At 47.8% G+C, this 12,262-nt stretch overlaps 1 protein-coding gene across 1 annotated transcript in view; it reads right to left on the reverse strand.

Moving 5' to 3' along the window:
* The window catches only part of LOC144785666 (uncharacterized), a 30,654-nt gene extending 20,011 nt beyond the window's left edge, over positions 1 to 10,643 (reverse strand). Inside the window, exons 1-6 of the mRNA XM_078664465.1 lie at positions 10,184 to 10,643; positions 6,624 to 6,784; positions 4,386 to 5,849; positions 3,716 to 3,808; positions 3,310 to 3,414; positions 2,553 to 2,662 (exon numbers count right to left, since the gene is read on the reverse strand). Of these exons, the coding sequence (XP_078520591.1) occupies positions 2,553 to 2,662; positions 3,310 to 3,414; positions 3,716 to 3,808; positions 4,386 to 5,849; positions 6,624 to 6,771 (1,920 nt within the window). The 5' untranslated portion in view covers positions 6,772 to 6,784; positions 10,184 to 10,643. The remainder of the gene's footprint in view (positions 1 to 2,552; positions 2,663 to 3,309; positions 3,415 to 3,715; positions 3,809 to 4,385; positions 5,850 to 6,623; positions 6,785 to 10,183) is intronic.
* Positions 10,644 to 12,262: the final 1,619 nt, after the last annotated feature.

Genomic DNA, 12,262 nt, shown 5'->3' on the forward strand with positions numbered 1-12,262 from the left:
TTATTATGTTTTAGGGCGCCATCAAATAAGAGCAAATGCTCTTGGAATTTGAGTGGTACTTCCACCTCCTCGAAAGGAGTGTACTCATTAGGAGGTTCCTCTACTTTGTAATAGTGGAAGTACTTTGTTATAGTATTAGCTGCTGGAAAATGTATCCATGTATAGTATACCTCTGTCTGCCGATATTCGTGTGCCTCGATTACGAATATGACTGTGCCACCTCTAGGTGTCAGTCCATTTTCTATAAGTTTTAAGGTTATAGATCTCCTTTTGGCGACCGGAATGAGTATTATATCCGCGTCTGCTGCTTGCATGGTAGCATCAGCATCTGCTATTTCAGTAGCTAATCTAGTAACCTCTCGTTCTTCATCGCTGTCCATTTTGCTGACAGGATGGTATTATGTTTATTTGCAGATCAGGTTTCTTTATGGAAACAGAGATTAGATGCACAATATTTTGGAACAGTGTATCCTTCAACGTTGACTTAGACCAAGAACCATATATAGGAGTTCCCTCCTGCGAGGTTTTGGAGGATATTATAACCTTTCACCCACTCCAGACGTCTTTGGAGTATTTGGGAAAAGGGGTCTGAGTGAGAAAGCACGACTGAGTTACTCTAAATGTCTTACGTTAGTTTTATCGCCCTTTCCAAACACGTTGGGCGCCATGTAGTGTAGCTCCTATTTTCCCAATAGGCTCTGCGCATTGGAATAGTACCTACAGCAGTAAAGGCCTAGACCAGACGTTAACTAGGTCTACTACTGTCGATACTAGACTTAATCTTTGGGTTTGCCAGCTAAGCTCAGAGTTCGCTAGAAACTTTCTCGAATGTTCAAGGAAGGATTAACTCCCCTGATTAGACAAGAAGGGATTTAGTTTCTGACAACCATAGAACATGACAACTTTGCTTTCCCCTAATCAAGAGTCAATCTCAAGAGTCGTTTGAGCACAAGGCAATTATTTTACTCAGTCAGTACGTGCATTCTTAGTCTCATCAGAATGTAGAGAAAAGGAAGAGACGGGCGTGTTCAATAAAAGATGTTATTTATTGATCAGTCTCTTTTCTCGTACAAGAGAAATGGATCGATATTATTGCAATACTTATAGTTAAGTAAAGTGCATACATTAAAAGAAATAGTATAAAATAATACTGTAAAAACATTGATATGGTTTCTGAGCCATATGATGTTTAAAATGATTAAAATATATTTACATACACATATACATTTGACTAAACGTACTCAACTGGTGTTTCTAAATACGCCTACCCCGTGTACCTGACCTAAGTCTAATACGTGGGCGGGAATAGAAAGTTACAGTTTAAGTTAAGTTTGTTTTTGCCAAGTGAATAACTAAAGAATTCTCTGTGAGGGGTTATTCAGTTCTGTACCTGGAATTTAGGATGAATGAGGAATGGTATCTCTTTCTCTGCTCTCGATATTCCAGGCTGCCTGCGAGGGCTACCCGGAAGCGCCGGTGCTGGGTCTCTCGGCTTGAGATAGCAGCGCGTCTCTCAGCGCGTCAGGAAGGCGGGGCTGTTGCCTGCGGGGTCTGCTTCTGCTCTCTGCTTCGGCAAGTATGGCTGCTCCGTCTTGTCACCACGCGTGTGTTTGCATAGGGCAAGGTCGGCAATATTTATACCTTAAAGGTGCCGGGATTGACGTAAGGATGGACATAGGTACGTCAATAAAGATGTCATACGACTTGCTCGTTAGCACATTCTTTACTAAAGTTCTCTGTGAAATCAAAACAATGGCCGCACGGATTATCCAGGTTGTCATAGGTTTGATTTGTTATGAGAACGTCGTATGCCTTATCAGGGGCTGGAGGAATGTCGCTTGTCTAATTAGATCTCAAGCGTTATGACCTAATCAGATAACACGTTCCTGTGCCGTAGTGTGACTGCGTCAGATAACGGTATCTGCATCATGGGGGATTTCTTGCCTCATGGGCTGACTGTTAGTTAACTAGCTAGGTAGGTTAACCAGAATATGGTCAGGAATAGGGGGATCGATTCAGAACCTATAGAAATACACGACAACTCATGGTCACCTCTGCTAGGAATGGAGAAAGTGTGAGTGCATGCTGCTGCCTCTGGGTGTATTCAGTCAGAGAGAGATGGGTAGTACTATCCCTCAAGTGGGCTCTCTCAGGTACAGACAGTGGAGTATGGCAGCATCCCTGGGTGGGCTCTGTCAGGAACAGACAGTGGGGTAGGTCACCATCCCTGGGCGGGCTCTCTCATGTACAGACGGGGGAAGGGCACCATTCCTGGGTGGGCTCTGTCACGTATAGACACTGGAGTAGGGCACTGTTTTTGGGTGAGCTCTGTCAGGTAAAGACATTGAGGTAGAGCACTATACCTCAGATGGGCTACGTCAAGTAGAATGTGGGGTCACTCACTGTCCCTCAGGTGGCCTCTATAAGGTATGGAGAGTAGAATGAGGCACTGCCCTTCGGGTGGGCATTCTCAGGGATATAGCAGGGGGTGGTACATCCTTGGGTGGAGGGGGACTCTACCATGGCACCTATTATGCTCATCCTCACTTTACCTTGACTAGAGGGGGCCCCATGGGAATAAGGTCCTTGTTGAAGAGGCAGTTTCCGAGAGATGCCGCTGCCCCGTAGACGCAGATGGAGCTGAAGACGGCCAACACTGCAACTGGAGGAACAAAGAGAGGCAACGTCAGGCAAACTCAACCGAGACTCACATTCGAACAAAGTCCAGAACCCAAACACATATACCATGAGCATGTACATCACTGCAAGCCACAAGTACATCACTGTAAGCCACTAATGCTCAAGAGCTTGAAGGCCTGAGTTGATACGCAGGCAGGCAATGCCTACTTTCAGCTGGGCATGTGATAAGACATTTAGGGTAGCAGCTTTGTCCTACATGGCCACATGGCCTCACCCTGATTCACCATTCATCGGCTAAACGCCCGTAGTACTAAGGCAGCTTTCACCACATCTGATATGCTCCTGACACAGTGCATCACACCATTGGCATTTCAGAGGCAATAATCGGACAGTGAACCTCCTCGTTTTACATCCATGATGTCGTCCAGTTAACCTCTGGGAGGAACCATTCCTGATGCAAGCATGAAGGATATTCTAATGAAGTTGCTTGCTTTGTTTATAATGACTTTTCTAAGTTTCCAGTTCCTCAGAAACACACAAGAGCCTTGATAATTGAAGTTGGACTTGGTGATGGACTAGATACTCAATTGAACCCAGAGCTGCCTCTATCAATGGCCAGCGAGAGCCCCCCACAGCCCTGGGCAGGCCCATTCCTTCATTGACACTTACTCTCGAGCGGCAGGGGCAGTCGCTCCAAGGTGAAGAGCAGGAAGCAGGTGACGGCGGCTTCCATCAGCAGGGCCAGCAGGAAGAAGACCACGTTGGCGTAGGCGACTGTGGGATGAGAAGAAGTAGAGGGCTTTAGGGGCCAGAAGCAACAGACATCAGAGGCTGCTGGGTCTGCAGGGACTTTCTTCACTCATTAAAGAGGGGGTGCACCACAAGTGATGCGCATGGACCACAGAGGTCATAGGTGGACAGCGGGAATGTGGCCGGCACCATTGTATGGATTCATTCAATCGTACGGATCAATCCAAACTCACTAAGGTTGGACGACCATCCATCTCCTGGGGCCGCTGGTCCTTCAGCGTGCACTGAGGAGATGGACCATCAACCACCACCTGAGCAGACTTACCCAAAACCATGAGGAAGGCGTTGACGATGAGGAAGGCGACGGCACCAAGGGCGAATTCACCACGACTGGCAATGTCGATATTCAACAAGGGACCTGGGAGGGGGCAAGACAGAGAACAGGGCGTTAACTCACAGTCAAGAGCACATGGATTGGGGCATGTCATCATCTTCCTTCAAAGGCAGACTTATCTATGACTTAAACCAATATGAGGCACTTTACAGTACTTATGCGTTTACCACCTTATATTTCATGTCGCGGTTTTAGATCTTTTAGTTATTTCTCTTGTTACAGTAGAGTATGTTGTGCCACATACATGTATTTATTGCTGCACTGTAGTAATATTTCTCTACACCTTGTAGAGTCTTGAATTATTTGATGATTTAATAAACATAAGCCTATTAATATGTCTAGTGCCAACCACTTTCTAGTAAACATATATTGAGCAATATGCTTTCAAAAGCATATTTTGTCTTCCTCTGATGAAAACTCTAAGATACTGTTGGCTCACTTGGTGTGCTCACTAAGTGTGTGACTATGGGCCCTGCCTGCATCTCTATGATTTTAATAAAATGACAACCTTGTCCTCAAGGACCCTAAAACAGTCAAGGCCAGTAGCTTGATTTATAAATACCTTTTCATATGTGCCTTAGCACAACAAAGAAATATTTACCTGCGAACCGTAGCCAGGTCCAGGTGGCCCACACCACGGCGTAACAGAAGGGCAGGACCGCCCCAAATCTTCGCCCTCTCTGGACCACGATCCTGGAGACGTACAACTGGAAGAGAGCACCTGGGATCAGCACCCAAGGGATGGAGAGGTGGGCTCTGGTGGGGTCACTGAGGGACCCCTGGATGGCAGACAAGGAGGCCAATCCGTTGCAGATGAAGAACAGAGCATCAGGGAGCTGGCTGCTGCTGCCCTGGTCCTCAAGGTCTTCTTCTTTAGATCTTCTGGTCACGCGCCTCAGACCCAGAAGCAATCTTTTAAATGTCGCTGATGACATCACTTGGTTGCCAAGAGGGATCAGAGCTTTATCCGCTATAGAGTTAATGAGGCTGGCAAAGGTGGCGTAGAGGGAGATTGCCGTGTAGAGGCTGCAGGCCACCGCTAAAAAGACGCGGGAGCCCAGGAGGGGGATCTGTTGGATGGTGGAGACAGTGAGGAGGAGGAAGCCGGCATTCTGAAGCACCTCCAGAAGGTCCCTATTGAAGGACATGACACATAGGATGCCAGCGGTGACCAGGAAGAACCAGCTCCCCACCATGCCCGCTCGGCTCTCGCCCACATCGTCCGTCGAGAGGAAAACGGTCAGGGTGAACTCTTCCCAGGACATCACCAGCCAGAACAGGCTGTGGAGGCCAAACTTGGTGGTGTTGTAGACGTCGTCACGCAGATAACTGTAGTAGCTTGCGCAGAGCTGGGAGAAGGCATTGATGCTGACCCATATGGCACCAACGTAGAAGGTCTTCATGTACCCAGAGCCGTAAAAGACAAAGATGAAAGCGGCCACTGCGTCCGCGATTTGTCCCAGGGCCATGGGCTCTGCGTACTTGGAATTCTTCTTCTTCTCCTCGCCGATGCTGCTGGAAGTCTTGCTGTTCGCGGTGCCTAGAAGTAAGACGCTGAACAGCGAATTGCCGAAGCCTGGGAGGACATACCTCTGTGTTAGACCCTTCAGGAGCAGAGCGGTGGCCCCATAGAACCCTAGCAGCACAATGAGAAGCTCAAAGACCCCGGACACGACTAGCGCCCACTGACCGAAGAGCCCAACGGCCTCGAAGACCAACGTGATGGTGATGGCACCGAAGACGAAGGGCATGATGTAGTTGACAGTGGCGGAGCAGAAGGAGAGGATGAAGGCGATGACCGTATATGCCACCAGCCCGGCCACGGCACTCTCGGTGACTGGGAGAGGAGAGGCGGCCATGATGGATTGGTCAATGGAATTGTTTGCATCCTGTGTGCTGTTGACCATGGAGGGGTAGGCTCCTAGGACGATGCGGGTGGCCCCGTAGCTGCTCCAGAGGGCGGCAAAGGACACGAAGGCGGTGCTCCCCAGGTGATCATACTTCCGGAAGCAGAGAAAGCCTGCGACGAGTTGCGTCAGTCCTCCAATCAGGATCAGATGAACTCCTGTAAAGCAGAAATTGAAAGACATTAAATACGTAGTCAGTGAATATTTGAGATACTTGCTTTTTATATCTAGTTTTGGTCCTGAAGAATCGCTAGTTATTAGACACAAGCGAGAAACATGTCGACCTAGTAAAAGTACACACTGGAACGGAACCCGCCACTGGAAGCATAATATTCCAGCGAGTACCTTTCAGGTTTATTTTAATTAGAGCAGGGGACCCTCAGAATAAGCTTTCTCTCATGGTACCTCTAGCTTTATTTTAAACTCACATTTACACGTCTACGCTCCCGTGGCCCAACACCCGCACTTCATCTATACGGCTGTTGGATTGAAGATCTCCGCCAAAGAGCCCCTCTTTGAGGTGTTGCCCGTTGGGTATTGCACCACCAACCCAACGAGGAGCAAGCCCAGATGATGAAGCATGACACCTGAAAGGGTGTGTGAGGGCATTATATCCAACAAAATGGATGCCCAACGGTAGTACTCCACGAGACCTTCCAACATCCTACACGCCTTAGTGACACGTACCTTCCTACATAATATTTAGGAACAGCACAGCATTCCTTCTATTCTTCTCCTTGGATGCTCGCTTTCCCTCAGGTGCTCACTTTGACTCCTGGATCTTGCACTTATTACCAAGCCCTCCCTCTTACTGCAGCAGCCCCATGCTCACCTCCCAGGATGCTCGCTGTCCCTCAGGTGCTCACGTTGACCCCCAGGATCTTGCAGTCCTTCCCCATCCCTCTCTGGTACTGAGCCAGCCCCATGCTCACCTGCAAGGATGTTCTCCACCCCTTCAGCGTTCACCTTGGTGTGGAACGAAGCGAAGTTCTGTAGCGCCACCAGGAAGGCGCTGATGACGTTGGCGAGGAAGCCCAGGACGGCGGGTTCACTGTAGTACACAGAGGCGAAGCCTTCCATGGTGAGGGCAAAGCTAGAGGAGCAAGAAGCAAAGGTACAATGAGGAATGGAGATGGGTGAGAGGGGGCAGGAAGTGAGGCAATGAAAGAGGAGGGCAGGAGGCGGGACAGACACAGAAAGAAGGTGAGAGGAGGAATGGGCAGGAAGTGAGATCACTACCATGCAGGAAGTGAGACAATGAAAGAGGAGGGCAGGAGGCGGGACAGCCACAGAAAGAAGGTGAGAGTAGGAATGCGCAGGAAGTGAGATCACTACCATGCAGGAAGTGAGGCAATGAAAGAGGAGGGCAGGAGGCGGGACAACCACAGAAAGAAGGTGAGAGTAGGAATGGGCAGGAAGTGAGATCACTACCATGCAGGAAGTGAGGCAATGAAAGAGGAGGGCAGGAGGTGGGACAGACACAGAAAGAAGGTGAGAATAGGAATGGGCAGGAAGTGAGATCACTACCATGCAGGAAGTGAGGCAATGAAAGAGGAGGGCAGGAGGCGGGATAGACACAGAAGGAAGGTGAGAGTAGGATTGGGCAGGAAGTGAGATCACTACCATGCAGGAAGTGAGGCAATGAAAGAGGAGGGCAGGAGGTGGGAGAGCCACAGAAAGAAGGTGAGAGTAGGAATGCCCAGGAAGTGAGATCACTACCATGCAGGAAGTGAGGCAATGAAAGAGGAGGGCAGGAGGCGGGACAGCCACAGAAAGAAGGTGAGAGTAGGAATGGGCAGGAAGTGAGATCACTACCATGCAGGAAGTGAGGTGTGGAGGACAGCTGGGGTAAGAACTGATGGTAATAGGAGGGTGGGTCAGGAACTTAGATGGTGAAAGGGCGAGAAGGTAGACCTGTGAAGGGCCTACGTTATGTTTGGCGAGGGATAGATGGATGGATGAGATTAGACAAGGATGTGAGAAAGGAGCCGGAGGTGGATCTGGATACCGCTGAGGGGGATGTATGACGTTACAACGCCTACTTTTACAACACCTACCTTTACATCGCAAGTTTTACAACGCATACCATTACAACGCATAGTGCTTTTGGGTGCAGGATAGTGAATAGTTTAATTTACTATTCCAACTCCAGTCCCCGTGGATAGTAGGGAAGGTGTTGGATAGTAAATTAAACCTATTCCCTATCCTAGAGCGCCCCCAGCGCAATGCGTTGTAATGGTTTGCGTTGTAAAAGTTGCGTCATAATGGTAGTGCGTTGTAAAAGTTTCGTTGTAAAGTCTGTTCACCCGCTGAGGTGTGAGAGAGGGTAGAGACAGGAGATGTGCCCAGGAAAGGCAGGGGTGAGATGGGTGAAGGACTGGATGTCAGATGAGGGAAAGGCTCGAGGTAAAATGGACCCCACGCCAGGCCTCGCGTGTCTATGATGGAAGACAAGATGCTGAGCCTGGGAAGAGAAGCCGTGAAGAGAGGACTTTGCATCTCTGGGTCTGGCTGGAGGTTTAGAGTCACCTGACAGGAGCAACAACCAGACATTGGAAGGCTTTATAAGTAAGTGTAGTATATATTTATTGTGGAAAAATAGAAAGGGCTTGGATAACATCAGACCTAAAATGCCAGGAGATAAGACAATACTGTATGTAAAGTACATATTGTAATTGATAATTATGTCTGTTGTTCTCTTCTTGTTGCAGGTTTTGTAAAGACTCAATGGATTTATCGACTGCTTGTCACCTATAGGGCACAATTTTAAATCCACTCAGTCTTTCATCCTTCTGAGGTGGATAAAAGGATAGTCCTTTAGTTTAATATTATAGGGTAGACTGGGCCTTCAAATGTACATCATCAGAGTATGATAAGCCCCCGAGGAGGTCTGTGGCAAAGAAGACAAGACCACAGGAAGAGTGCTTGGATTGGCACAAAATGTGTAGTTACTGAGAGTGTGTTATTTTAAATTGTGCGTGCGTGAAAAGAGGTCGGTTTTAGCACCGTCCTTTACGCCACCTCTTCTGCAGGACCACGTGTGTTTCTATCGACATTTCATGCTAGCTTGAGCCCCCTGAGCTGTTCATGCCACGCACTGAGGGGGTCTCGAGAAGGAATGAGAAACCAGTGTGACGTCACAGCTATACATGGCAGAAAGTCCTCTTACCCATCAGTTCACGCGGACAGGAGCAGCCCCGGGCCAAAGGATGCTGCAGTTTGGGCCCAGAGGGGCGCGGGCAGGTCCAGCGGGAGGGGGTTGAGGGGTGTTATCGTTTACTAAACTGTGAACCATGCACTGTGTAATAATAACTAAGTAAAGCGCTTAGAAATGGCTGAGATGAGGCAGAAGAGCTACATAACAAATAAGCTGTTATGGAAGGATTTTTAACGCCTGCCTCATTAAATATTGTGCCTTAAAGCTCAGGGACGGAAGCAGAAGGGCTTTAACCCTTTAAACTTTAGCTTCCAGTGCGTGCAGAGACATCGCATAGTGACAAGAAGGTAGCGCCTTGTGCACGGTCCAGGGTCATGAATCTTCCAACTTTATTTTTCCCTCCAAAGTTCAGCTAAAAGAACAAGGAAACATTCACCTAAATTAACCCAGACCTATTGGTTTTGCCAATCTTTGTTTGATTCTTTTTGGGGAGATAATTCTGTTCCGCATCAGTAGCAAGCATTGGCAAAGCCAAGTGGTCAGCCGCCCCTTTCAATGCCAAGAGCTATTGGCCCGGCATTTCCGCGGACAAACTGAAGCCTCTGAACTTTGCGTTGCAGAAGAAGCGGCGTAGAATATTCCGACAGACACAAGTGCTGAAGGGTGGGAGTGCTGTGAGACAAGGGACAGACACCCTTCACCTCCGTAGAGGCAGAATTCAACAGTAATTTCAAAAGAGGATTAGACTGAACACCCCCGCTCCCCTCGCGTAGGATTCTGAGTTTTAGAGTTAGACCCCATGAAAACTTGTTCCTTAACAACCTTTTGGTTAAAATACGATTTTGACTCTTATGGACCTTTTAAAGGGCGGGTCGTAGTCACCCTGTTAACCTGCTGACACCCCACTCACACAAGAGGGCAATCTGGGCGGTTCCAGGTAAACCTACGGGTTAATAATGGGAGGGGCTCGCTGGCCTTATCATTTGAAATTAATGTTCAATTGTTAAAGACTCTACCGATTATATTGTTAATAACTGACAAGGCAGCGCCACCATGAGTGAACTGTGATAACTGTCATAAGTGCCGGTGTTTCATATAAATCCTGCAGCACCAGCAAACACCGGCACAAATTAAGCACTTGGGTCCGTAAAGGAAATTATTTACAAAGCAAGTACGGAGTAGGAACAGCAAAATAGTAAATAATTATTACAATTAGTTTTAAGATAGTAAATAATGAATATTAAAATAGTAAATACCGATTGTTTTAATTGAGAATTAATTATTTAATTGAATATATATATGCATAGACTTTTTAATGTAAATTAATGTACGTACCTTCTGGCAGGACGATGCAGGGACACCAGATGTGCACCCCAAAACTGGCTCACCAGCTCTCGGTGCCGGTGCGGTCTCCGGAGGATGCGGCCTCGGGGTGGTGGTGGGTCCTACGGCTCTGCTGCCTCCGGTGGCGGCTCGGATGTCGGCTGTGTCCTCTGTCCCTGTCGCGTCCCTTCTGTTTTGAGGACCCTTATGGGGACTCTGTCTCTGCTCCTGTCGTCTCTGGTGGATGCTCGGATGTCTCTGCTGTGCCCCTGTCGTCTCTTGTAGATGCTCGGATGTCTCGGCTGTGCCTCTGCCGTCTCTGGCGGGAGCTGCTTACCTGAGGTCTGTACCAGCAGACACAGGTGTCCCTCTTCCTCGCCCTGTGATCTTGGGCAGCTTTTATACACAATCTAAAGACGCGGAGGCACGTACCTGAAGGTGATCTGGGAATTACCGGATCTCCTCACTCCCCAGCAGGGCATCCTGCCCTCCTCCCGCCCATCAACACCCCACGCCCTGTCCCACGCGGTTGGCACCCGGGCTCGAGCCTATTTTTAGCATCTCAAAGGCACAGAAAAAAGAGCTTTCTTCCTCCTCAGATAGGAGCGCTTCAGAGGGTGGCACCTGCCACTCATCACACGCACCCCAGTGTCTGCAGTGACGTCAGCACTGACAGTGCAGACCTTCATTGGTGTATGGGGACATAAATGAGCAGAAACTCTTGGGAAACGGAGGTCAGAGGTCATCTCTACACAGGGTGATTTACATTACAAGTATACCACTGTCTTCTGGAATGTTTGCTCCCTGGCACCAGATGAGGATCAAGCAAGGTTCACATTCCCTTGCAACTTCTCACCTAATAAACAAACATTGGCAATGCCAATACTGTTACATTTTGTACCTTGGTTTCATTTCAACCTTTCAGTCGTCTAATGGGCAAGATAGTGGGGAATACCTAGGTGGGCACGTGCAGGTGAATCAGTGCTTGTGAGTGAGTGTGCATCTATGGATGAAGGAATGGATGGACCTCTAAGGGTCACATAAATTAGCGAGTAAAAAGTGAATAAGTAAAGGAAAGAAAATTGCTTTGGTGGATGGATGGGTGAAGGGATACCTCACCCCCCCTCCGCATCTGCCCCTCCCCGTTCTCTATCTTACATTATTTCCCTCTTTTCCTCTGACTTTCTCTCTCTCTTGCTCTCTCTCCATTTCACCTACTGCCTCTTTCATCATCCCTCCTTCTTCCTCTCTCTGCCTCCCCCTCACTCTCCCTCCACATCTGCCTTTCCCAGTTCTCTATCTTCCTTTATTTCCCTCTTTTCCTCTCACTCTCTCTTTTTCTTGCTCTCTATCGCTTTCTCTCCATCTCACCTACTTTCTCTTTCACCTTCCCTCTTTCTTCCTTTCTCTGTCTCTCACTCTCTTTCACTGCCTGTCCGCCTTTCTCTTGCTCTCTCTCTCTCTCTCTCTCTTTCTCTCTCTCTCTCTCTCTCTCTATCTCTCTCTCTCTCTCTCTTTCACTGCCTCGCCCCTTTCTCTTGCTCTCTCCCTCCATCTCTCTCTCTCTCTCTCTCTCTCTCTTTCTCGCTCTCTCTCTCTCTCTCTCTCTCCTCTTTGTGTATTTCAAAGCACATTGCGCCAGTAACATCGGTCAGAGCATGATGTAAACTCACATTACCTGTTTAACACCTGTAACCTCCTCTTTCCCATTTTGCTCTATTACAGCCCCTCGTTCTATCTAAACCTCCCTTTTCCTCGATCTGTTTCCTTCGAATTTTAAATATCAGGAGACGAGAAATATCGTGATGCAAAAATATCGTTGTTAAGAATGTCGTTTTTAGGTAAGTATTATATTTTTTAGGAATATCATTGTTTTTCAGATAGTTTTCAGCAATACAGGTTTAAAAAGCAACACTTTTTAATTATTTTAATGTGTTTTAGTTCATATTCTAATTTAATGTTACTATTGTTTGTAAAATTGCTATGCATATTTTAAAATATAGTTTGTAATTTTAAGCGATTCAGAATTTTTAAATTTAATTGTTCGCAGCAAGGCCGAATTGACTACCGGGCGTTTTGGCATGCTGCCGA

Source organism: Lissotriton helveticus, chromosome 10 (genome assembly GCF_964261635.1).
Source record: "Lissotriton helveticus chromosome 10, aLisHel1.1, whole genome shotgun sequence".
In the NCBI taxonomy this organism is placed as follows: domain Eukaryota; kingdom Metazoa; phylum Chordata; class Amphibia; order Caudata; family Salamandridae; genus Lissotriton; species Lissotriton helveticus.